The sequence below is a fragment of the Diceros bicornis genome, chromosome 15 (assembly GCF_020826845.1).
Source record: "Diceros bicornis minor isolate mBicDic1 chromosome 15, mDicBic1.mat.cur, whole genome shotgun sequence".
NCBI lineage: Eukaryota > Metazoa > Chordata > Mammalia > Perissodactyla > Rhinocerotidae > Diceros > Diceros bicornis.
The window spans coordinates 36,879,343-36,906,662 of record NC_080754.1 but is presented as its reverse complement, the minus strand read 5'-3'; the positions used below and the strand labels follow the sequence as shown (position 1 = coordinate 36,906,662).

General features: G+C 44.5%; 1 protein-coding gene across 2 annotated transcripts in view; it reads right to left on the bottom strand.

Moving 5' to 3' along the window:
- Window positions 1-27,320, bottom strand: part of MASP1 (MBL associated serine protease 1) — a 64,265-nt gene that overhangs the window by 27,234 nt on the left and 9,711 nt on the right. For both annotated transcript variants that reach the window (XM_058556138.1, XM_058556137.1), the window contains exons 3-8: window positions 10,197-10,374; window positions 8,396-8,527; window positions 6,440-6,636; window positions 4,808-4,955; window positions 3,379-3,497; window positions 2,289-2,367 (exon numbers count right to left, since the gene is read on the bottom strand). In XM_058556138.1, the coding sequence (XP_058412121.1) occupies window positions 2,289-2,367; window positions 3,379-3,497; window positions 4,808-4,955; window positions 6,440-6,636; window positions 8,396-8,527; window positions 10,197-10,374 (853 nt within the window). The remainder of the gene's footprint in view (window positions 1-2,288; window positions 2,368-3,378; window positions 3,498-4,807; window positions 4,956-6,439; window positions 6,637-8,395; window positions 8,528-10,196; window positions 10,375-27,320) is intronic.

The following is a 27,320-nucleotide window of genomic DNA, read 5'->3' as shown; positions in this document are numbered from 1 at the left end:
CCACCAGAATTGATTAAGAATGCACAGTTTAGGTACAGCCAGTGTGAAGGACAGTTTGGGATTGTGGAATTTGTACCATTCTGAGAATTTGCACACTCGTAAATCCTGGGTCATGGGGATTTTAACGTTCTGCCCCTGGAGCAAGCTTTGCATTCATCTGATCCCAACCCTCACGTGACAGATGGCATTCAGAGAGGAGTAGGACATATCCGGGGTCACCACAACAAGGTGGAGGCGGGGCAAGGACGACCACGCATATTTCCACTTCCTGTTCCAGTGCAAGTTTCTTCACTGCACACACACACTTCCTGTCTGTTCCCAACCCCTTGCCCCACAGTCTCTGGGGACTCTCAATTTTTCAGTCTTCTTCATCTTTGCATCACCCCTAGGACCCAGCACATGCCTGGGATGGACAGATGCTCAGTAAATACCTAGTCAGTGAATGAGCAGAGATGCCAGGTGTCTGAATGGAGATTCGAATAGTCCTAATCCAGGCTATGCTGGGAAAATGGGTCATATTAGGGAGAAAAAAAATTTCTCTTGTCTTTAGTTCAAAATGACAGGCATTCTTTTGTATACCAACATAAGTCACATAAAATAGTACCACCAAATACATAGCAGCTTACTCTACAACATTTCTGTTACAATAAAAAGTGTATGTGTTTCACCAGGGAAAAGAATTATTACTGAAGTTTCCAAAAGTGTGAATGAGAGGAACCAAACCTCTTCCTGGTGAGTGGGTTGGGTGGGAGGAAGAAATAGCTGTATTTTGAGCTTTTCCTGGTGCTCCACGGGTATGATATGTACATCAACTCAGTTCTCAGAAAAATTTAGAAAGCAGGAAACTGAAGCGAAAAGAGTCTGAGCAAATTGCTTAGGGGCACTCAACTGGTTGAGTCTGGATTTGAATCTAGAACTTCCTGGCTCCAAGCCACATCATGTCCTCTACAGCCCTCTTCCTCCTTGACCTCATCCTTCAGAACACCCGCTTGCTTTGCCCTGCACAGTGCTTTGGGTAGAACTCAGTCACAGCACCACACATGAGCCACGCGTTAGAGGAGGCGTTGGATGTGTCTGCCAACATGTGAGTTCTTCCATGTCTGGACCTTGTCTTTTCCATCTGAATTCCCTACAGACCTCTGCACAGGCATCCAGTAAATGTTTGTTGAAACTTTTTGTTGAACCCGTAAACTGTCTCCCTTTTCCCGTACTGGGATCTGACTCCAGCCACATCGTCATAAATATATGTAAATTAAAAACAAGCATAGTCTGCTTAAAGCTCTGCACGATTTGCCTCAAGAGATCCCTGCCCTGAGAGTGCCCCCTTGGGGCAGTGGGAGCGGATCTGCCTGCCTACTGGATCCAAGCCATTTAGAAGGGAAGAGGACACCACCCCAAAGTTTACATGAAGTCATGATATGGTGGTGGGCGGGACCAACCCTAATTCTTGACTTCTCATCTCTCCATTCTAAAGCAAATCCTCCCTCCTTCTCTGCCTCTCTTCTTTCCTTCTCTAACTTTTTCTGTCACCTATGCCTCCTCTCATCACTCTTGCTGTAGATAAGTTTCCTAAAATTGTGGTCCTTACAAGTCTTGCACTGAAATCACCTGGGTAAGGGGAGAGGGGGTGGTGGCTGGCAATTTGTATTATTACAAAGCTCACTAGGTGATTTATATGGATTATATTATTTTAGAACCATAGGGCCATATTCTAGAATATTGAAACTACTCCAAACTCTATTTTACAGTTGAGGTGAAGGATTTTGTCCATAGTCACAGGATGGGTTAGGAGTAGAGCCAAGGCAAGAACACTGGGTCCCAAGAGCCAGTGCAGAGCTGTGTCCCCTGCTTCACACAGGTGCACTGTGCTGACCCCACAGCCGTAAAGCATGAACTGTCCCAGGAGACTTAGTGGGTATGGCTGATGGCCACGTAGAGACTGACAAGGTCACTTGGCTCTGGGCACTGGTGCCAACATAGTTTCCTGAATTAGTTTCAAACTGGACACATGCTATTCCCTTAGTAAGTTTGGCAACCTGTCTGCAGGCAGAGGTAAAATTAATATTTAGAAAGTAAACTGGGACCCACAAGAAGTTTCTTCTAGAATCCTAAAGTCTTATTGCAGAAAGGAGCATTAATAGACTTTTTGTCCAACCCTCAGGTGTCTGTTGAATTCCTGTCCCCATCTCTCTTACAGAGTACCTGCCAAGCTGTCAGGCTCTCTGCTCGGATCCCACCAGTCCTGGGGAGCTCACTACCCATATAATCAACTGATTTCATTTTCTTACTTTTACAGGTGGGGATCTTGTTACTCCAGGTCCCATCCTTTAGACATTCAATCTGGAATGCGTCCATCTCCACATTATCCTAGGAAGAAACATGAAGAAGGTGTGAGAAGAAGGAGGAGGGTGGGTTGGTGGCTGTTTCCCAGCAAAACCAGCTCAAGTTTCAAATCTTGCTGTCCTCGACTGAGATTTTCCAAGCATGAGCCTCCAAGGGCAAGCTTGAAGATAAGGGAAAGATAGACGCTGAATTCAAATTCTCCATTCACACTCTGGAGAGAGGCAAGGGCTGTGTGCAAGAAGGGATTTGGGCAACTGTCTCTGCAGGGAAACCTGTACCCTTGACTCCTTTTGCAGAGCAGTGGCTCTCAAACCTGAGTGAACAGCAGCATCCCTGAGGGCTTTTGCACAGACTGCCGGGTGCTGTGCCGCCCCCAGAGTTTCTGATTCAGTGGGTCTGGCCTGAGGACCAAGAATTTGCATTTCTAACAAGTGAGGTGATGCTGCAGCGGGAATCCCCCCTTGGGGAACCATTCCTTGAGAGCAGTGGTCCTCTGGCTTGGCTCACATCAGACTCACCTGGGCAACATAACAGAGAAACCAATCACTGGCCCCTGCCCAGAGGTTCTGCTTTAATTGATCTCAGGTGGGGTCTGGGAGGAGATTTTTGTTTTTTAAGTTAACCAGGTGATTCCTAGGAGAACTGCTAGTTCAGAGTGTGGGAGAATGAGCAATGCCTGTCTGCTACCTTTAAAATCTCTGCTCCCTGTCCCAGTCTCCCCCAATAAGCCTGAGGAACTTTGTTAAGTTTGTTTTGTCCTGATTGTAGGGCTGAGCGGATCTAGCTTTTTTGAAATTCAAACAATCCCACGCTCTGATAAAAGACTCTTGTGCCACTTCTAGAAGTAAGAGTCCAGGACACATGCTTTGGATTTTCAGAAGACTGGAATTTCTGGAGCATTTTGGAGATTTATAGGGAAGTTGGGAAATACTGTGGTGGGACCATGACAAGCTCTGGAAGCCCACCTGCCCTGGGAGGCTCTGGAGAATTTCTCTGTCCTGGTGGGTCCCCCTCCCCAGGCAGGAACCCTGGTACCTTCAGCACTTTGTAGCCTGTGTCACAGCTGACGAGCACCTGGTCCTTGAAATAATACTTGGCTTGCGAGGGCTCGATTTTCCCATGGACCGGAGGCTGTAGATCTGAACACTCGTTCCCTGGTGGGGAGCCATGACAGGAGAGCAGGTGAGAAAATAAGAATGCTCCTAGAGGGCAAGGCCTGATGGAGATGGAAAAACCACAGAACTGGGTATTGGGGGCCTGGACCTACTAAGGCTTGAAGAAGACTTCTTCTGGAACCTTGAGCAGGTCACCTTCCAACTTGGACCTCTATTTCCTCATTTGTAAAATCAGGTGGTTAGCCAGATGATTTCATCAAAACTCAGGGTTGCAAAGGATATTAAATGCCATTGAGTACAACCTTGTCTTATGCTTCCTTTATGACATCTTCTATAATAGACATCAAATATCTATTTGCATTCCTACAGTGACAGGGAGTTCAATACCTCCCACACCCGTCCTTTCTGTGCTGGACTTCTCTGATTAAAGGAATAGTGTTTCCGTAGTTAGCTGAAATTTACACCCTCGTAATTTTTACTCATTGGGCATAGTTTGTCCTCTTAGGCCTCTCAGAATGACCCCAGTTGCTCTTTCTTTCCAGATCATTCTTCAAGTGTTAGAGAGACTGTGATCATATGGCTCTGAGCCCTCTCTTCGAAAGACTAAATCTGATAGGATTCCCAGCCTGGGCTATCCCTGACTTTTTTTCCTGGACGCTGTCCTTTGTTAATATCGTGACTCCTCTCCCCTGACCCGGGCACTGAATGTGATAACGCAGGCAGGGCCAGGATTTCAGTCTGTGCACTGGATTAGTCACACCCAGCTGTGGTCTTGTCACTGATGTCCATCCTCTTCTTCCTCGAGTTACTGCAGACCCCTTGGGTCAAATGGCTTTATCAGGGTTTGGGCCAGGACTGGCTGCCTTGGGTTACTGGGGAACGAGACCTATGGGCTTTGCTAGTCTGAGAGGGGGCGCACAAGGGGCTAAACCACCATAATGAAACATTATGAGCTGCAAGGGCTACACTCAGATTCCTGCTCCTGACTTGGAGAAGGCTAGAGCTGGAAGGGTCCTCTCAGGACCGATGAACCACGGGGTGGAGGGGTGGAGCTCAGGAAATGAAATTTTAAAAAAATCTCCCCACGTGATTCTGAAGTGCAACAAGGTTTGAAAACTACCAGCCTAGTCCAGACCTAGTCATTGCTGCCCTCGCCCCCATTTTATAGATGGGACACTGAGTCAAGAGAGAGAATGTACCTTGGTTCCAAGCTACCCAGTGGTAGAGCTGAGAGTCCCGCCAGATCCCCAGGGGAATCCCAGGCCTACACCCCCTCCTCCCTCAGCCACTGCACCGTGAGGCTAAGCACAGTGACCAAGGGTGACCCAGGAGGGAAGAGGCTGTGTTACCTGTCGCCCTATATGAGAGCCTCCAGCCTCGATTCTCCCCCGAGTTGTCACTGCGGAACAGGATCTGGACGCTGTGGCTCTGGGTGTTGATGGATTCCGGAGCTTTCTCTCCACAGAAGGGCCCCCAAACTTTTGGACCGGCTTTAATCTGTGAGGTACAAGATAGAGAAAAAAAAGGATCACATCTGAGCAGTGGTGGCTGCTACAGGGGCCACCTCTACACTGCACCTTGGGGTTTTTTGGAAGCCTCCATGTGAACCCATGGTATCCACTGATGTTTTTAGTGGGTGTTACTATTCATTAAACGGTTTCATCTCCACTCTCCCATTTATAATTTACAATGTCCCTGGAAGTGGACAAGGCAGGCTAATAATTCTCTGCTCAAATATGAACATATTATGGCTCAGAAAGGGGCAGAGCCCTGTCCAGGTACACAGGATAGAAAAGGCTTCTGCTCTCAAAGAACCTGCAGTCTGGTCAGGGAAAACTAACAATAAATTACAAACAAAATAATCATAGGCTGTGGTAAGGGTTATAAAAAATAATTGGAATGATATACATATATAATATAAATATACGCTATGTGTTTGTAAATTATGTAGCAAAATCTGTGCAACCTATATAATTCATCATTTCCACAATAGATAGTAATATAACAGATAATAACTTTAAATAGGCAGTCAGGGAAGGCCTCTTTGAGGAGGTGACATTGGATCTGAGACATGTAGGATGAGTAGGAGCTTGTCATTTGAAGAGGAGGGGAAAATACACTCCAGGCAGAGATAACGGCATAAAGCTCAATGCCAAAGGTGGGAAAGAGGCTGGCAAGTGTTAAGAACAGGAAGGAGGCCAGTGTGGCTGGAACAGAGGGAAGGCCATGGCACGAGGTCGGAAAGGCAGGCAAGGGCCACACTGTGTTGAGAAATTCCTGTTTACTTCCAAGTGCAATCTTGATCAAATCCAGCTTTTGACAAGATCCTCCTCAAGGCTCTAGGAGAACAGATTGTGTAGGGCAAGAGGGGAAGCAAGATAACCAGCTAGGAAGCTTTGCAGTTGCCTAGGAGATAATGGGGTTTGGACTAGGATAGGGGCAGGGGGGATGGAGAGAAGGGAACAGGCACTATTAGCTGATCTGGATTTCCCAACTCCCAGTCCTGGGTCCTTCTTATGCCTTTAACTCTTTTTCCTTCCATCTCTAAGGACCAGGACTCCTTAATCCTCATTTGGTGACTTCTACAATCCCGGGTGACATCTTCATCTTGTCACCCTTACTGTGACCCCAAGAGGTTAAGTGCCTGGAATAGGCTCACAGCACAGCTCCTGGGACACTATGTGAAGAAGGCAGAATTCTAAGATGGTCCCCATAACCTTCACCCCTGGTGTTACTTCATGATGATATGTTCTGTGGCGAAAGGGATTTTGCAGGTGGCCAAGGGGCTAGTTTTGGATCAGGTAAGATCCCTAGACTGGATCTCATTAAGCTGGTAGATATTATTTTATATAATTACTTTTTGGGAAGCAAGTTGCTTGGCCCCCTATTCTGGAAGCAGGTAGAGGGCCAAGAATATCAATTTTCCCAATTCAGCCAAGATTTTCCGGCATCCCCAGGGCAAGTGTCCCTTGCAGGATTACCTTGATGTAGTCATAAGGGCAGGACACCTCAGGATGGTCCTCAATGTCGAAAATGTCCTCAAACTGCAGGCTGACCTTGAAGCCCTCCTCCAGCTGGATTGTGTAGAAGCATTCGGAGCTCTTAGGGTAGGGGTTGGGGAAGTCGGGGCTGGTGATCACGCCGGTCCTCTGGATAAAGAGGTTGTCACTGCACTCCACTGTGGGAAACACATCGGAGCCAAGTGGCACACCACAACCATGGCCACAGCAACCCCTTTCTTATCCGGTACTGTAAGATTTTCCCAGGGGTCCCGAGAGGCAAGTAGGGAAGGAATCATTATCCATTTTACAGACGGGGTAACTGAAGTTCAAGGAGGGGAAGTGATTTATCCAAGGTCACACACCTAGTAATTTGTAGAATCAGGACTCAAAGGCAGGGGCCGGCCCCGTGGCTTAGCAGTTAGTTGCACGTGCTCCCCTACTGGCGGCCTGGGTTTGGATCCCGGGCGCGCACTGACGTACCACTTCTCCAGCCATGCTGAGGCGATATCCCACATACAGCAACTAGCAGGATGTGCAACTACGACATACAACTATCTACTGGGGCTTTGGGGAGAAAAGGGGAAAAAAGGGAGAAGGATTGGCAATAGATGTTAGCTCAGGGCCGGTCTTCCTCAGCAAAAAAAGAGGAGGATTGGCATGGATGTTAGCTCAGCCCTGATCTTCCTCACCAAAAAAAAAAAAAAAAAAGACTCAAAGGCTGTGAGTGTGGTGACCTTTCCATCAGATTCTCTGGTATGGTTGGGGGCAGTAGGGGGTCTGATATGGAAAGATTTTGAGATGGCGTGCTCGAGGGGAATGTCTGGTCCTCTTTTGCCTGCTCCCCCCTCAGCCCAGAACTCCATTAGGTCTCTGTTCCTTGATCCCTCATCTAACACAGGACCTTACACACACTGCCCCCGCTCGGGGACCTGGCTTTGCTTGGTTTCTTTTCATTCTGCTGACCACTACTTGTCACTAGGTAATATATTTGTTTGTGGATTTTCTTCCCCCACCAGACTGTAAGTTCTCAGAGCTCAGGAATTCTGCTTTGTCCCCACTGCAGCTGCAACCAGGGACCTAGTATTCTGGGACCCTGGCCACGGCTCAGGCCTGCCCAAGGTCCCTTCATTTGCCACTGAACCTTTCTCCTTGAGCTGACACCTCCTAGATCTGGGATGTCAATCTTTTCTGAATTCTTGTATATCTTGCTCATTTGCAAATGAGAAAACTGAAGCCCAGAAAGGGAGTGTGACTCTGCTGTGTCCACACTCCTCGTACAGCAGTTACTACGTTTCACCATTCGCTTGTGTGGCTGTTACCCCACTGGCCTGGGAGGTCCTTATGGAAAGTAGCTGAACCTCTCCACTTCTCCACCCCTGCCCTAGCCCAAGACTACAGCAGAGTAGGCATGTTGATGAGAGATGAAAACAGAGGGAGATAGAAGGAATGGGCTGTTTTCTTGCTGTCTCTGTCTTTGCCTCTCTCCCATCTCTTCTTGCCTTTGGACTGAGGTTCTCCCTATCACAGAGAAACTTAAGGGGCCATAGAGGAGAGGAGAAAATGGAACTGCTGTATGAGGTCTAGTTCATGGCTCAGAGAGAGGATTGGGAAACCCGGTTTTTCCCTTAATCTGGCCAGGCCAATTACCTCCACAGGAGAGGAGACAGGGACTACAGAGTAGAAATTCCTGCTGCCAGAAAGGAAGATGGCCTAGAGGCTAGGGCTGCTCAAACGCAGTCCTTTAGGGAACCTGTTCCTGGACTTCCAGGCTGGTGGGCATTTCAGTGTCTCATCCATGTGGTATCTGAGGCACAACTCTCTGACTTCATTTTTAATTGTTCCTGCTGCATATCTGTCCTTCCTCTGAGCCTCCCCTAATCCTATTGGAAAATGTGGCACAGAAGGGTGATGTATGGGATCATCCCCGGGCCTCACCTCGGCAAGTCCTGTTGTCTGTGTGGAGGATGTAGCCGAAACGGCAGGAGCAGTAGTAGCCACCAATGTAGTTATGGCAGTAGTGGTCACAGGACAGCTCCTCGTCCTCCCGCTCCGTGCACTCATCCACATCTGTGGGGCAGGTAGAGCCTCTCTGTCAATCACCCCATCGGTGATGATGAAGAAGACAACAGCTGACATTTACAGAGCATTTAGTATGGGCCACTCACTGTGTCGGGAGGTACATGTATTCCTTCATTTAATTCTCACATAAAACCCAGAATTAGCTATTATCTCCATTTACAAATGAGGAGACTGAAACTAAGAGAGGTAAGATAACTTACCCAAGATCACAGAGATCCAGGTTCAAACCCAGGCAACCTGACTCTCGATGGTGCCACTATCCTCTAACAATTGTAATAATAGCAGGCAGGACTGTTACTATCCCCATTCTATAGATGATGAAACTGAGACTTAGAGGCATTAAAGAACAAACTCCAAGTCACACAGATAGTAAGTGGTGGAGCCAGTATGCAAATCCAGGCAGACAGCCTCCATAGTCTGGGCCTTTAAATTTCACTCTATGCTGCCTGTCTCTTTCTGAGTCCCTAATATGGGTCAAGCTCTGTTCTAAGCATTGGAAATATAAAGATAAATAGATGTATGTTCTCAACTCAGCTTAAAAATTTGAACATATATTTCCCCAAAAAGGATATGTGAATGGCCAACAAGCACATAAAAAGATGCTCAACGTCACTAGTCACCAGGGAAATGCAAATTAAAACCCTAATGGGGTGCCACTACATACCCAGCAGAATGGTTAAAAATTAAAAAATTGATAACATCAAATGTTGCTGAGGATAAGGAGCAGACAGAACTCGCGTACCTTGGTGGAGACATATAAAATGGTGCAAACACTTTGGAAAAGGTATGGTAATTTCTTATAAAACTAAACATACACCTACCCTATGATCCAGCAGTTCTGCTCCTAGATATTTACCCAATAGAAATGAAAACATGTGTTTACAAAAAGACGTGTACAAGAAAGTTCATAGAAACTAATGAGAGCCAAAAAATGGATAGAGCCCAGGCGTCCATCAAAATGAGAATGGATAAAGCAATTGTAGTATATTCATACAATGGAAAATTGCTCTACCAGCAAAAGGAGAAAATTACTGATGCATTGCAACAGCATGAATGAATCTCAAAAAATTTATGCTGAGTAAAAGAATCCTCACCCCCTAAATATATTCTGTGTGTGTTTACTTATATGAAGTTTTATAAGAGGCAAAACTAATCTAGGTGGAACAAAATTCAGAACCGTTGTGGCCTCTAAGGGAGGTGGGAGTGGGGTGTGATGGGGAAGGAGCATGAGAGAACTTTCCGGGTTGATGGTAAAGTTTAACGTCTTGTTAGGGGTATGGGTTACACATGAATATAAATTTTTCAAAACTCAACAAATGCACTTAAGATTTGTGTGTTTCATTGTACGTAACTTTTACATTAAAAGAAAAAAATTGTGAATAGATATTGAACTCTAGCAAAATCATATGCGTGCTAAAGTTCAGGAAGAGGTGTACTGATGTCTGCGATTTACTTCGAAATGAATCAAAAAGGATGAATTGATGGATAGATAGAGGATAGATGGAAAGATACATGATAGAGCAAATGACTAAGACCTTAAAGGTAGAAGCTGTGGTGAGTACACAGGTGTTCATTGTAAAGAAGAGAGCACAAGGCACTTTTAGTCTTTAGAGAGAAAGGGAGACCCGGGGATGAGTCCCCCAGTTCTGCAGCTTACCCACAGCCATGTAGTGAGCATCAAAGCCTGTGAATCGCTCCTCATTGGAGAAATCTGACCGGAAAGTGATGGACATGAAGGAGCCAGGGGCGAGCACCACTTCTTGGCCGGGGGTCTGCTCTGTGTCCGTGGTCTCCTGGCCACAGAAGGTTGCCAGCACCTGATCTTCAGTTTCTACCTTTGAGGTCAAAGAGAAAGGGAACAAGATGAGCAGCTTCTCTGAGGGTGTCCAGGAGAAAAGAGGAAGGGGCTGCCCATGAGTAGACCTGGGAAATATTAAGAAAGGGATTAGGGATTCTGGGATTTGAGGAAAGATGCATTACAGGTTAAGTTAATATGGCCATTCAATCATTGTTTCATTCATTTTGTTTAGTTCCATCAGAAGTAGCTTGACATTTGTCATTCCTGTTGACAACCAAATGGCTTATTTGTTGAAAATAACTCACTGTTAAAATTCAGAAAGAATTAGATAACCTCATAGATGGATTCTATATGCCACAGAAACTTACCACATTTCCAAAAATAAGAAACTTTATATATAATATAAATCATTCATTGAGCATTTAGCGTGTACCTGCCACTGAGCAAAGCACGAGATTGCGGTGATGAGAAATGAGTAAGACATAGAGCTGTGCAGGGGAGGCAGCGTTCAGAGGGAGGAAACAGATAAAGACAGAGCTATTATACAGTGTGACAATTGCTTTAATGGGAACACAGCACTGGGAATGCAGTCAGGAGGTGAATGATCCCCATTGGAATGTTAGCTGCAGGAGAATAAGACTTTGTTTTCTTTACAGATGTGTCTTCAGTGCATGGAACAGGACCTGGCACATAACAGCTACCCAATAAATATTTATTCTCAAGAACTAAAAATGCAAGAGTCGTTCTGAGAACAATGAGAAATCAGGGACCCTCTGGGGATTTCAGGAGGAGATGTACTTGGAAGGATAGGTTGAAAATAGATTATGGTTGACCTTGAATGCCATAATGAGAAGTGACTCAATTCTATGAGTAAAGGGAAGACATTGAAAACTTTTGAGCAGGGAAGTCATATAATCAGAACTATATTTAATAGGTAGTCTTAATGATCCAAAAACTACTGGAAACATCCAGAAATAGTGTGTGTTTGTGTTAAGACCCAGATGCAAAAATTGTCTGTTTGCTAAAAGAATTCTTTACTTTGGAAGAGCCAGAGGCCCTCTGAAAATCTGAGACCCAAGCAGAGATCCTAAACTGCTTGCCTAAAGCTGATTTTATGTGAGTTTGGTTTGGGAAGCACAGGATGGTGGCTGGTTGGTGTATTTGACTACCAATACTTGGCCTACCCACCATTCTATCATCTTACGCCAAACCCAATTCTTTTAAGCCTGTATTTGTGTTCGCAACCCCTAGATTGATGTTTTAGCCAAGACGCATGAGAAAATCTCTTACCAAGAATGATTTCCTCTGCCTTTCAAAGTTATTAAAGGAAAATTCTCAAAGGCTGCCTATCTCTAGTAGCTTCTAATGAATTCATTGTTTTGTTCATTAGCTTCATATGTCAGGAGTATCTTGACATTTGACACTTCTGTTTTGAAACTAATGATTTATTTATTTAAAATAAGTGGGAGTTTTAAAGAAAAACAATTTTCCCTGGCAACAAAATACAAGGACAATTAATCACTAACTTTGGGAATTGAAGTGTAAACAGAAGATGAGATCACAGCTTTGCTATTTATTCCTTTTCTCTGCAGATACTAGCCGAACTCACTCCAGCCTTATTTCTGTAGAATGTGCCTCTCTGAACGCAGTTGAAATGTCACTTCCTTGAACATCACAGCTGGTTTGTTATTTTGGTTAACTGAGTTTTCCAGATAGCTTAAGTTTAACCTAATGATAATTAAAAAAAATTTTTTTAGGTATACTGATTTTTAAAGTGCTTTATATAAATCCCTGCTTTCTTAGGTGAATCATGCTAACCCTTTATTGGTGATCCAGGGACATTGTTATGAATGTCAACCATCTTGGGGATACTGAGTTGTATAATGTTGCTTGCCCTGTTTTGAAGTCCCCAGACTATAATGCCTTTGCAATTCTCATGTCTTCTTTACGTAGTGTTTTATTTCCTGTCTTTTTTATCAGTTTATTAGGTCAAATGTGTTATAAAATAGAAACCAGTTAAGCTGTTTCTTGATAGAATTTAATAAAAATAAGGCTAAATAGATTTAGAATAAGGGCCTGAGAAAGGGATTCTTCTTTGAGTAACTGTGTGAACTAGAAGGCACTATCTTGGTGACCTCTGCTTTGGAGTTATGTAAGGCGTATGGACTTGGCACTTAGAAGTCCTGGGCCCTATTCCTGACTCTGTCATAAACTGTTATATGCTCACCTCCTCTCCAGCTCTCAGTTATCCACCTGGGTAAACCAGGGGTTTGAACTAGCTGAGCTCTAAGTTCTCTTCCACTTCTGACATACCGGTATTCTAACAAGTTATTATATCCATACGTTAAATAAATCAACAAGAAGATGGTGAGCAGGAATCTCAACACGCAGATTGCTTCCTGCTGAAGAACTTGATGGACTTGAACTTGTTTGTGGTCTATAAGCGTGTAATATAAAATCAATTACCAATGAATAGTCATGCCTTGAGCGTTAACGCTTCCAGACACAGCAGCCTCCTTCCTGTAATTTGGCATCCCCAAGGTCTCTTGGGTTCTATAGAGCTTGTAGCATGGCTACTTTCAAGGGAAACCAACCAGAGATAATTTGGATTAGAGAGAGATGTAATGAAGTTCTGTGATAAATAACCTCCAGGTTTAAGAATGTTTTCATGATGGCAGATAAACAGTCATTACCCTCAGAGCCACATGATTCCAGAGAAAAGATAAGCATGCCCCAGCTAACCCATGGGAAAATCTGAGCCATATATACCTTTAGAAGCAGGGAAGAGAAGTCCAGTAGCCTGGGGCCCTAGGAATTTAGCCTGTAGCCCAAAATAGAGTCCTGGAGTATCAGAGCTAGAAGAGAGCTTTAAGGGCTGTTTTAATCCCCCTCTTTTTAGAGGAAACTGAGGTCCAGAGAGGGGCAGTGACTTGCCCAAGGGTAGAGAGATAACCACAAGCATTTCCTGATATCAATTTTGCTTTTGGAAACTGTTCTGACCCTGGAAAGTAACCTACCAACTCAGAGAATACATGACAAAAGACATAGACACTTTGCCAAACAGTTTTAGTGGCTCAAGGGTCTCTTGAAACCTTATCTTGGGTGCATGGACTATCTCCCAGAGAGGATGTGGCTCAGTGACAGCTCCAGCTGTAACTTAAACAGAGGGGTCACTGGCCCTGGTTAATATTTGCAGCCCCTGCTATGAATTGTAAAATTCTACAAAAATCATTTACCTCCAAGTACAGGCGCAGGATTGAGCCCTGGCTTCCATTTGGACTGTCCCATTTCTAGGGCCATCATATTAACATGATGGAGAGAAATACTTTATCAAATGAAGACACAAAATTCATAGTAATAGAAAACCATCTGGCTGGGGATCACAGAATCCTCATTTTTTATTTCTTATTATGGGCAACCAAGTCTTTTCAGACTATTATAATTTAGGGCACCAACACGTGGATGCATTTGTTTTCTTTCAACTCAGTTCAACAAATATTTATTTACCAAGTCCTGTTTGAACTATAATGTGGAGGATGCCAAAGTTACTTATTTGTTGCATGAGCTTAATAAGCAAGTCCTCGGCCTCTGGGAATGTGAAATTTAGGAGAATAAGATAAGTACTCCAATGTGTATGTGTTGGGTATTGTTGGGGTACAGTTATTGCAATGAAAGATGGGCAGCCCCAGGAGGTTAAGGAGGGAAAAAAAATACATCCAGCTGAGGGGAATCAGAAGACATTTAGGAGAAGAGAATATTCTTTGAGCTGGGATGGAAAGGTGAGTGAGATTTTAGCAGGTAGAATTAGTAGGTGGAGGGTTGTGGGGAGTAGGGAGAACATGTAGACAGAGGGAATAGAGAAGGCCTGGGGATGTTCATAGTCTCAATGTACCTCCCTTCCCACCACCACCTAATGTAGGGAAGAGGTGCTATGGAGAAGAGGGAGCTGGGAAGAGAGATCTAAGAAGGAAAATCCAGAGTCTGTTTTCTATGAATTTTCTACCTTATTAGAAACAGCACAAACCCCCTAGGCAAAACTAAGGCAGGGAAGCAGAAAAGTTGGCCAAATTTCTGTGGAAGGACAACTATGGCTGCTCTTCACATGTCTATAAAGTCACTTCATCAGAGTTCAATACAGGCATTGACAGCTCCCCATCAGCTCCTCAGAGCAATGTACAGAGAAAGTAGCTCAGGAGCGATTGTTCTTATTTTGTAGATGAAAAATTTGAATGTTAGATAATTTAAATGAATCAGGCAAGGTCATTATCTAGCGAGTGGTTGCTCCAGGTCCACAACTGCAGCATCCTGCTTCCCTAGCTGATAAGGCTGATGCTCCTTTAAGGCATGAGGCAAACAAACAAACGCTGTCTGTCCCACAGACCCAAATGCCTCAAGGCTTTGCTTGTCACTGTTCCCAAGCTACATTCTGGAGCCCCTCTGACATCTTCTCTGGGCCTTTGAAGAGGCCTTCAGAGCTAACTTTAGGCAGATGTTCAAGGAGTGGTGCTGGATTGTCCTGGTGTCAATTTAGTTAATCTACATTCCCAAGAATCTCCTTCCATGTATGGTTCCAGGGTAGAGTTGGCCGAAAGAAGAACTTGTGTGAGTTTAGAAGTCAACAGTCTTTCACTCTCTGAAGAGTTTTGTGATCAGATACAGAGATGGACAGATGTGGTTGTGCCCAGTAGGTTCTAACTTTCCCTCCCTCTCCTCTGCTCTGCATCCAGCTCTTCTTTTCAACCAGTGGCTCTGGTGACCAACAGTGGCCCAGATCTACCACCAGATGCTTGCAGGTGGACCCACAGAGGGGGTAGCTGCTCAGAGCCAACAGCTTCTCATAGAACTTTCCCCGTGGGCTCCCCTTTCATGGTACTACTTTGGCTCCTTAGATGGGCTTGAATTTTCAGATTCCTCTGCAGGTGCCAACATTTCCACCCATGCCAGGGCTTCAGGAGGACTGACTTGTGACCTTTCTGTGGTCCTCCAACTCCCTGTCCCCAACCTTCACTTCCTCAGCTCATCCTATAATTACGAGTTCTAATGCCCGTAAATAGCCATTATCTCACAATACTCATAGAGGCTCTACTTTCCTGACTGAACTCTGACTGATACAGTTATTGGTATCAGAATGCTGTAGTAACAAAAAACTAGAACATGTGGCTTCGCTTTTGGGATTGGCCAGCAAGCAGAGGCTAGAAAAGCAATGAAAAAACTGCTATAGAGGTTTGATAAAAGACAACCTGAGTCAAGTAGTGGTGAAATGATCGGCCAAACTTGCCTGTGGCCACTTAGAAGGTAGAAAAATGTACATAATGAACTTGTAGATCTGGCTAAGGAGATCACTATACAGAATATTGAAAGTGTCAGTACGTGCTTCTAGCTGTATATGGCAAGGTATTTCAGGAAGAAGTAAGTTTTCAGTGTGCAAGCAGAAATCAGAGGAAATACAAAGGGCCTAGGACTATCTGGGTTGGAAAATAAGACTATTTCTCATCTCTAATCTCTCCATTAGCAAATTATTTTAAGAGCAAAATGGCTTCAGGATAAAAATCAAGTCAAAGATGTGGCTGGAAGACCATCCATTAGGATGTAGAAGATTTAACGCAGTGCCTAGGACTCCCCATCAGCTAGACAAAAGGGCATTGAAGCATCTTAAGGGCATTGTCCCATAGTACCTTGACATGCCTTCCAAAGTAGAGAAGGCCTATTTTGAAAAGAACTGTGGGTGCTGTTTTTGTCTAGTGGACTATATTTTGATGTATAGGAGACATACACAAAAAATTTTAAGGGAGATGTACCAATTAACATGAACTAGAAATGACAGAGACAATTTAAAATGAAAATAGGCCTCTAGGCCCCAAGTTTCAATGCACAGGAAGTAGGTGGAAAGGACTACTCAGCTGTAAACATGGGACATTTTGTAGGAAAAGGAAGAATGCCTCAGAGGGTGAAGCTGAGAAGCCGGAGGGCAGAGTCAAGAGCTACAGAGAGCAATGGACTGAGAAACTTCTCCCAGGAAGCAGAACTGGGTTCTAAGCACAGAGCATTCCTGCTCCCTAGGGTAGGCAACATGTGCCTGGATGGATTTCAGAATTACCATGGAGCAGTAACCATCATATGCCTCCATTCCTCCCATTCTTCAGTGGGAGTTCTATTGTGGTTACCGTGAGCTTATATTACCAAGACAAGAAGATATTGGGTCTGCAGAGGGCAGATAACATTTCTTTGGGGTTCAGAATTCTCTGGATCAAGAGAAACTGCAATCAAGGATCTACATCCTTGGTGTCTCATCTGCCTCTGGAACTGATTTAAATCATGAGATGCTGGACTTCAAGCCTGACATGCTAATGGGATGAGACTTTTGGAAGATGGGGCAAAAGTGTATTTTACACATGGGAAGGACATGAATTATTTTGGCCAGAGGATAGACTGTGGTGTATTGTTTGCAAAAATACTTATAATAATCCCTTCTCTTTCTATACACAGACCCTTTTTGCAAAGTGACTTTGCTTTTCATGGATTGACCTTGTGACTTACTTTGACAAAAAGCACATGATGTGACAGAAATGGTGTGCCACTTCCAAGGGGCATTGTAGCTCCTTCAGGCCTCAGTGGGACTTGTAGCTCTTTCCCATGGGGAATACTGCCCTGAGGCCACCATGTGAAGAAGCCCTGTCGGGCCTACTGGAGAAACAAAGGTCATACAGGGCAGAGATGAGTCAGCTCAGTCAATGTCTCTGGGCCAATCAGCTGACAGCCCCCACCAACCACCAGATGGGTGAGTGAGGCCATCTTGGACATTCCAGCTTCAGTCAAGCTTCTAAATGACTGTAGCCACATGAATGACTTCAGGCAATCAAGCAAAAGGACCATCTTGTTGAGCCTAGCCCAAACTCCTGACCACAGAATCATGAGTAAATCAAATAGATGTTATTTTAGCTACTAAGTTCTAGAGTGGTTTATTACACAGCAATAGATAACTGATTTGGGGAGCGACGAAACAATTTGGGACAAAGAGTAAGACTGACATTTGTGAACTGAAATTTGGAGAACTGCAATCTCTTGGGTTCTGGGGGCCTTGAAAGTTACCTAGTCTAACCTCTTTCTCCCACATCCTTATCAAAAACTCATCTCACCTTTTCTCGATCAGTTGCAGAGATGAGAAAATCCCTACCTTCCAAGATAGATCAGGCCATTTTGGATTATCCTTAGTTTAGAAAGTTCTTCCTTGGCCCCGTATCTGGGACTATAACCTAGGGAAGATACTCCAGGCGTGGAAAAAACTTTTATGAACAACAATGTGTGTAGCAGTTACATATAAAAATAGAAAACTAGAAACAATGTAAATATCCAATTCTAGGGGAATAGTTAAAATAGCATTAACTTAGTTAAGCAGCCATTAATTATCACATTAATGGAGAATTTGCAATGATCTGGAAATATTCTTAGTAGGTCATATTAAGTGAAAAAGCAGGAAAAATTGTATACACAGTGTAATTACAACTATGTTGAAAGTGTGCATTGAAAAGAAAAAGTAGAAGGAATTAGAGCAAACAGTTAACAATGGCTAGTGGAACTATAGGTAATTTTTCTTTTTTCCTCTGTTTTTATATTTTAAAATTATTTTAAAAATGAACTTGGGCCCATAGCTACTTCCCTCTAGCTTCTACCCACCAGCATAAAATCAGTCAGTTCAGGTCAAACAACAAAGGGAACACACAGGAGGGGCAACTAAACCAGCTGGAAGTTCAGGGGTGGTTTCCAGTCCCTCCATCTCTCATAACCACCCGAGTTTTCCCTTCCTCATGGTCATGGTGTGGGAACTCCTCATCACTCTCTCACCTCCTCACATTTTTCTAGACCTTGTGTCCCAACAGAGCTGAAAAAGAGATGAAAATCTTTGTTTTAACTCCACACGAACAATACGTCGAAAAATAAAATTCTGATAAAACAATCAAGAAATTCAGAATAACTAAAATTCACATATGGTAGTGCATGGCTGGGAGCGTCTCATGTCAGGGGACAGTTTTTGTGATTGTCAAATCCAAGGAGGAGTCAGTGGGTGGGGTATAAGTGGACCAATGAAGAGAGACAGAAGAGTTCCTTGTGGATTTTGTGAAGACTTTGGGGAAAGGAAGAGGAGAAATAGATCAGTGTGTGTGTGTGGTGGTGGTGGTGGGGCAGGGGGTGATATTGAACATTTAAGAATGTTTGTGATAAAAGCATCTCCTTCCTTTTTGATTTCTCAAGAGAGTGAGTTGAATTGTGAATTGTTTTCAATTTTTTGTTTTCTGTTTTTTGGATGTAACCTCTTACTGAGACTGGATCATGTGGGACCTCATCTTTATATGAGTTATGCATGAGTCTTCACCAATTATTAGATGTTGGGAAAATTAGTACTTAAACTCTCTGTATTATAGGTTGAATTGTATTCCTCGAAAAGATATGTTCAAGTCCTAACCCTTGTACTTGACCTGCCCTTATATGGAAATAGGTCTTTGCCTATGTAATTAAGTTAGATGACGTCATACCAGATTAGAGTGGACCCTAATCCAATGACTGGTATCCTTATAAGAAGATGGAAACTTGGACACAGAGACACACACAGAAGGAAGTGTGAAGACAGAGGCAGAGATTGGAGATATGCTGCCACACCCAGGGAATGCCAAGGATTGCCAATGTGGGAGATCAAAATTTGGCCATCCTGAAATATATCTCTTTACCTTGATTGTTTTCTCTGACAGACATTTGACCTCCCCCACTAACTGCTTAAAGAATTTGACATAGAAGATCTGTTCCAGGAAGGAGTTACTATCTGATGGCTGTAATATAATGTAAAATAGATGTTACAATAGGAAGGGCACCAACAAGCCCATCTTATCAAAAATTCTGTCTCTCTGGCCACATTCTCTAGATGGACCTGCAAGGAGTTGCCAGACAAACATTTACATTTACAAGGGAAATCTCCATTTGTAAAGGTATCTCCCTCTCTGTATTGGGAAGAGGGGGGATGACCTCATTTCTAGAAACTTATCAATGTGGAAGGTGAGGCCTTAAATCTGCATAATAACCTTACTCCTATTTACTGTGCTTTAGTGTTAATCTCCTGTAACTGACTCCCCCCACCCTCAACATTCTCCTTTGTCTTTAGCTGAAGATGGTATTTAAGACGAGAATCTCTGCTATCGTGTTGAGAAACGCAGTGTCCCTGGTTTCTCCCATGTATACATGTTATTAAACTTGGTATTATTTCCTCCTGCTAACCTGTCTTGTTAATTATTTGGCCAGTCATAAGAACCTTAAGGGAAAGGGCAGAGGGGGATTCTCCCTCTTCCCTCACACCAACAACCACCAGAAAACTAGAAGAGACAAGGAAGGATTCTTCCCTAGAGTCTTCAGAGGAAGCACGGCCATGCTGACACCTTGATTTCAGACTTCCGGCCTCCAGAACTGTGAGAGAATAAACCTCTTATGTTTTAAGGCACCTGGTTTATGGTAACTTGTGATGGCAGCCCTAGGAGATTAATACCCTCTGTATATAGGTTTTTTCATTTGTAAAATAGTGAAAATAATAGTATTTATATCACAGGACTGTTATGAACACAACATGAATTAATACATGTAAAACATCTAGAAAGGTGCCAGAAATACAGTTCAGCACTCAATCAGCAAGAGGAACAGGACCACTGAGATTCAGCCAACTGAGATGACACCTTGCTGGACTCCCAACTAAGTCAGGCATGGGTAATTCCACATGTTTGAAGTAGAAATAAGAGACTGAAACCGTCCTTGGATGCCCTCTTGTTTCTGGATTCCACTCCTTCCTCCCTAATCTCATTGAAGCCATCAGTACAGACTTCTCTTTTTATGAGGACCCCAGATCTCAGACTGATGGAACAGGAAGAGAACCCAGAGAGTCTTCGCAGCCCGGCCTCCTCATGTGGCAGGTGGTATCCTAGGTCCCTTTGGTTCTCTGCCTTTTACAAGCCTCCTAACAATCCTGGGAGGCTGGTGACGTGGAAAGGCTATTACCCTTATTTTATGAGAGAGGACCAGAGTAATGTAAGGGATCTCTAAAAACTTCCAACCACAAGAGAATACACGGGGGTATTACAATCCTTCAAAGGATTTCTCCAGATGTGTGAATTTAGGCCAATGATTCAGTGACAGCCCTGGGCCTAGGACTCCTGACTCACAGTGAGTGCTCAGTGCTCCTGAGGTCACCCTCACCACAAGTCCGTCACCTCTGGGGACTGGGCCAGGGGTTAACAGCCCAATCTTGCTACTTCACCCAGTTTCCTAAATTGCAGTTAAAGATGATGAGAAGGAGCAAATTAAAGGTACCGATGCCAGACAAGAACCTGGGACTAGGGAAAAAAAGGAGACCTGTGTGTGTGTATTGCATTTCAGAAGGTCTTGAAAGCCATGTAAGTAAAAAGACTCAAATTGGCCTCATTTGCGATGGGCTGGAGGATGATGCTTCAGTCCTGGCCCAAGCCATTTGGCCCTAAAATGATGATGATGATGATGATAATAATAATAATAATAATAATAGTAGTAGTAGTAGTAATACTAGTTGTAATACCCCCCTGTGTGTGGAACTTTCCAGTTAACAGGGGTATATTCACCTTCTTTGTTCTATTTGCTTCAGAGGGCAGTCTTATAAAAAATGCACTTCAAGCAGACATTGTGATTCTGGGCCCAGAGAGATGACGTGAGTTCCCAAGGCCACACAGCCCAGGAGTAGCAGACCTGAGAGAAAATCCAGATGCTCTGACTTCCAGCCCTGGTTCAGTAATTGGAATCAGACAACCATAAAAGGTCAGAGATGGAAAAGACCTTAAAGGCGATCAGGTCTATCTCTTTCCTATCTTAGATGGGGAAACTGAGGCTCAGAGAAGTAACTGGTTCAAAGTCACGTGGGCAGATAATGGCAGAGCCAGGATAGTCAGTACAGTGTTCTTACTTAGTTGTTAATCAGAGTGAAAACCTCCTAACAGAGCTGGGTGTGCTGCTAAGAAGCTATTGTGTACAAGCAAATGCCAGACACCATCGACAATGCGGGGGCCTGAGACACCGCTGGCAGGGCCTTGAGTCCAAGAATCCCACTGCTACAGGCGGGATTGCCCATTCACAAGGAGGGCTCTGGACAGAAGAAAGGATGGTCTCCAGGCAGCATGAGCACGGGGAGAAGAAAGAGCTGGCTGGGGAGGGGTCACCGCGAGCCTGGGAAGCAGGCATCCCGCAGGTGGGAAACTGGCAGTGCCCACCGTCTCAGTGGGAGCAGGGTTGTGGGGGTGGGGAGAGTCTGGGGTGGTGGCTGGGAAGGAGGACCAGGAAGGATTTATGCTCTTGTTGGCCTGTGAATGACTCAGGCTCCTCACCCCACCCTCTGTGACTTCAGAGCCAGGCCCATTCACATGCAAATTCCCTCGGGGACTGGGAAGCTGAGCCCCAAATAGTTCAGGAAAAGAAAATCACCCGAGGATAGGAAAAAACAAAGCGTGTGTTATTCTGCAGCAGAGGCAGCCTGGCTCAAGGTATGTCACAGTCAGGACTGGGGTGAATGCAGTGATTAAGCAACTACCAAGTAGAGAGAAGGGCCTCGGCGTGGGCCAGGGTTGCCTGACAGAGATTCCAGGAATGTGCAAGCTGGTGAGTTCCTCTGCCGATGCCCAGGACCCTGCCCCGCCCCAGCCCAAATGTTCATCCTCAAATCTGCCTGTGGAAATCCTTCAAGAGAGCTGGAATAGGGACCAAACGACCTGGGTTCTGGTTACCGCTCTGCCACTCATGTCCCGTGTCACTTTAACCTCCCCAGGCAGCAGTGTGTTGCAGCTGGCTCATACCAGCTGACAGGAGCCAACTGTCAACTTTTCAGGGATTTTTGTGACCCTGTTGTTAAACACAGCCATCACGAAAAATTAAGTTTCATAAACTTACAATTAAATAAATTATATTAAAAACAAATAAATTATATAAAAACTCATCATCTCCTATTTTAGCATTTTATTATTATCTGTGCTCTGGAGGTTATTAATGATGTCTAGGATACCTGAGTGGTGTGATGTGCTACTGCACATCTCTTCTCCCCCCTCACCCAGTCCGCCCCCCAGTCCAGGTCCAGTTGTTAATCATTTACAAACACAGCACTGTGTTCAAGCCTCAGTTTTCACATACAAGGTGGACATTAATTCTGGCCTCTAAGGGTCAGGAGGTCAAAGGAAATGTGGCCATGAAAGCAGCCTGTAAAGTCTGCTGCTGCCTGTCAGCATTTAGCAGGGACCCTCTTTCCCCCTGGCCATCTTGCCCTCGTTCCCTGTTCCCCACCCAAACCTCTCTGTCTTCGTCTCCCATCCCTGTCCCTCCTGCTCCAGGCTCACTGCCATGCTTGCTGTTGTTCAAATACACCAGGCACTTTCCCACGTTGGGGCTTTTCCACTGGCTGTTCCCTCCGATTGGAATGCTTTTCCCTAGAAAGTCACACGGCTAACCTCCTCAGCTTCTTCAAGCCTTTGCTCAAATGTCACCCTCTCAATGAGGACTACCCTGAACAATGTGTTTCAATCATAACCGCACCCCAACTCCCGTAGACTCTCTTTACCCTGCTCTATTTTATTTCTTTGCCTATTGTTCCGCTACTCGCCATCTAATTTACTTGTTGGATTATGTTTAGTGTTTATTGTCTGTCTCCCCCAGTGCAATGTAAGCACCTTGCGGGCAGGCATTTCTGTCTGTTGTGATGACTGCTATACCCCAAGCTCTAGTAAATAGTAGGCATTCAATGAACATTTGTTGAATAAATGGGTAACTCCCCTTTCCTACCTTTTTCCTCTATGAGCATGCCGAAGTAAATTCCAGCTCTGGTTTTCACCAGGGTGTACCTGAGAGCAGCCTGTGTATACACAGCACACAGATTTGCACACCAGGTGCACCCACACCCCAGGGGTACTCCCACCTCACCCACACCCACACTCACTCACATTCTCTGCCCCAGCACTGGGACCTTCTTTCTGTTTTCCATCACTCAGAGCCTGTGCTGTTTGCACTTCCTGCATAAAATGAGCTTTTGTCACACTTTTCTGAAGCTCATTTTCACCTCCTGAGTCTTCTCAATCAGCTAGAATTGGTGTTTAGGACCTGGTGTCTCTGGAGTGGAAGAATCCCGCTGGGGACTACAATTGAAATTCATGAGAAGTGTTCATCCATTTCTCTTTGCCTTCAGGGGCCAAGGCCTCCTGTCCACTCCCAGAGAATTAGCAGAGCTGCTGCAGTAGCTGGGGTCAGCCACAGCCTGAAGGTCGAGGGCACATTCTGAGTAAACACAGAGCACTGCACAGAATTTAGGAGCCTGAGGTCAGAGGAGTCGGTCTTGGAGCAGGGCCACAGGAGGGACTTATCTCCCAACTACACAGCAGGATGCAGGCTGACCCAGTGAGGCCTGGAGAAGGGAGCCCTGGACTCGGAGTTGTAGACCATCAGGACTGGAAGGGCTTGGAGAGGCCAGTGCAATTTCCTCACTGAGCAGATGGGGAAACTGAGGCCCAGAGCAGGGATGAGACTTGCCTAATGTCTCAGCAGGAGTCAGTGGCTAATTTCTAACCAGAGCCCTTTCCTTTCTGCTCACTGCCAGGAGACACATGCCTTTTCCTGTTCTGCCCCAGGCCTGTGCTCACTGCCGGAAAAGAACAACAGACATGGGCCCTGAACTCCGGGGCTGAGTCTAGGGGAATGGCCTTGAGTTCACCATTAGAGCTTGTGTACCACAAACAGAGAAATCGAGCACTTTCCCATCCTTCCTAGCTCAAACTCCATTTCCTATTATTTTTGTAAAATATTTTTCCTCTTAAAGTTAGGATGAAGGAGAAAGTTCTTTAACAAACTCTAGACAACACAGGGACCCTCAAGTTCCCTCCGTGTTATTAAATTTTACTAAATTACTCTGACAGGAATTGTTGCCTTAGGAATAACGCATAGGCAGGAAGCATATCCAAGTCCCTTCCAAGATGAAATTTGATCTGAGAAGGCCCAAGGGGAGAGACAAAATCATGACTCCGGTGTAAGAAGACCGGGGATTGAGACCTGGCTTTCTATAGATGCTTGGACAAATCCACTTAAGTTCTTTGCGCCTCAGTTTCCTTTTTTGTAAATTAGGTGTAATAATCCCTGCTCTTCCTACTCCACGAGAATCAAATGAGGCAATAAATTAGAAATTGCCATAAATTGGTATCACTACAAGGTAAACAAACAGAAGAAATAAACAACCTCCTGTATTTGATCTGTCCTTGCAAAGGACTTTTCCTTAAATTGCCTGAAAAAATTGAATGACATGAGCAAGGTCACAGGTAGTCAGTTAGTGGTAGAGTCAGAGAAGTTGAGATAACTGACATTCACTGAGCATCCAGTGATACCAGTAGGTACTTTATTACTCACACCCTTGCCACCATTACCACTGTAATAGTATTTATTGAGCTAATCACGTATGTGTTGGACATATGTCATGAAAGCATTTGTCTCATTTGGCATTCACTGTAAGCTCATGAAATAGGCATTCATATTATCCCCATTTTCCAGTAAGAGGTGGAGGCAGGACCTGAGCCCAGGACTGACTGGCTGTAAAGCCTGATCTCCGAACCATTCAGCACGATTGCCTTTTGCAATACTGCAGCCGTCATTTCATTTAAACCCTCCCACAACGTGCGAGGAAGGTACTGTATCATATGAACGTCTTTTTTTTTTGTACTGATGACAAAACTGATGCATAGGGAGATTAAGAAGCTTGGGGAATTGTTCCGTTGAATTCCTATTTACCCTTCAAGACTTATCTCAAACATCAACTATTTCCAAAGCCTCTCCTGAACAACCAGAAATGACACTCTTCAACTTATATACTGCCTCACACTCCTTGTGTCACTTTGCCCAGCTTTAACTTATTAATTCTATACTCGTCTCATAACATACTATGAAATGGTGAATTCCTTGAGGGCAGGTCTTACTCATCTTTGTGGGCCCTGTCTGTGGTGCAGTGTCCAGCTTATAGCAGGTTTTCAATAGGATTCTTGGACTTCATTCCATAGGTGGTGGGGAACCGTTGAAAGATTTTGAGAGTGGTACAATCAAAGCAATGTTTTAAGAAGATGTCTCTGGACACATACAGGGGGTGGACTGGATCGGCTGGTAGCTGGTAGACATTTAGGAGGCTGTTGCAATAGACTAGGTGAGCTAAGGAACTAACAGTGGAAAGAATGGAAGAAATGTTGAATCCATCAAGGATACAGGGTTAACAGAACAGTGATGTGACATCATATGAGCATTAAACAGATGACAATTGGCTATATGCACTCAATGAAAAAAAGAGAAAGAGAATAAAAACTGAATGCAGATTTTTACTCCTTTTCCAATGAACAGATGCCATGAAGTGAACTTCAAAATAGAATGTATAAATCTGCTGTTCCCTTGGTGGTTCTGGTTTCTAAGAACCTCTTTCAGTACCTATAGCTCTAGGGCTCCTTTCTAAGCACAGGTTGACCACTTCATCTGATGCTCAACCAAAGGAACTGTAATTTGTTGCATTTCTGGAAAAAAAAAAAGTCTCTTCTAGACATACTAAAAGATAGTGCTCTACCATATTTAAGAGATTAAGTCTCACTACAGACAATATTTCCCTAACTTTCCACTTACTTGCATCACATTACACTTAAAAATCTAAGCATCTACAAGATGGGACTCCACTGTTGTTTAATTTTTTTAAAAGAAGAAATGACTGAGAGTCTTGAGATATAAATTCTGGTCCCAGTATGACCTTGGCCAATGAACTGCCCTTCCCTGGGCTTTGGGCATGATGATCCTGGAGCTGAACCATGATTTCCGAGGCCTTAGACGCACAGACTATTAGGTGTAGGCGAGCCTTGGATACTGTCGGGTTCAACTCCGCGTATTTGAGAGAAGAGGAAACAGAGTTTCCTCTAGAAGTAGTCACTTGCCTAAAGTTACTTAGTTAGTAGAGAATGACCACAAGAATCCAGGCCTCCCAACTCCCCAGCCAGCGTCCGTGCCCTGCCCCTCCCCTGCAGCATTAACCAGCTGTGATTCATACGCCCCATCTGTGCCCTGCAGGGATCCACACATTGCAGCTGCATTCCAAGGAAGTAGATGCTGTCGTGCAGATGTGTACATGCCTTGAAGACCAAGGACTGCGGGAAATCAGGCTAGAGGAATTTTCATAAAATGAGAGCGCCTGGGCCACAGCCTTGGGGTCCTGCTCTTCTTCAAGCTACTCATGGGCAGTGTCAGCAGTTCTGTCATCATCACTCTGATGGGCCAGGGTGGGAAAGGTGGTCTGTGGGCTTGGGCTAGGCTGGAAAGGGTTCCTGTGAGCTGCAGGGTCCTTCAAACCCACTCCTAGGCATGCCGGGGCATTCAGTCACAGAGTGAAAAAGAGTGAAAAGGATATTATCCCATCAAACAGAAATCAGTGATATTTAAAGTTGCTTGGAAAAGGACAGCATAGCATGATATGTTTATAAGTTGTCTTTAAATGACATGTCACTAAGGCATCCCCAGCAGACTCTTACTGGAGTGCTTGTGGCCATGGAACTTTGAGAAGTAGCCGTTATAACATATTATTACCGTTTTCTGGTATTATCCTAACTAGGATAATGAAGGTTTGGTGGGGTCATCTGGAAAGTTCTGGAAAGGAGGATTAGGATTAGAATTCTGGAATTTAAGGGACCTTAGGGATCATCTCATCTCATTCCCTCATGGATCTGATGAAGAAACAGAATTTTGGAGAGTGATGTTGACTTATCCAGGGGTGACATGGCACGCTCATGCTATATTCAGACAGAAAGGGAAGAGCTTCTCTATCATTCATAGCCAGGAAAGGCACATATTCTGGGGGTGGAGAGAAGGGAGACAATTAGAAAAAGTGAACGAGTTTCAACTATATGTGGAAGACTTCCGGGTTTGGGAGTTCAGAGGCCA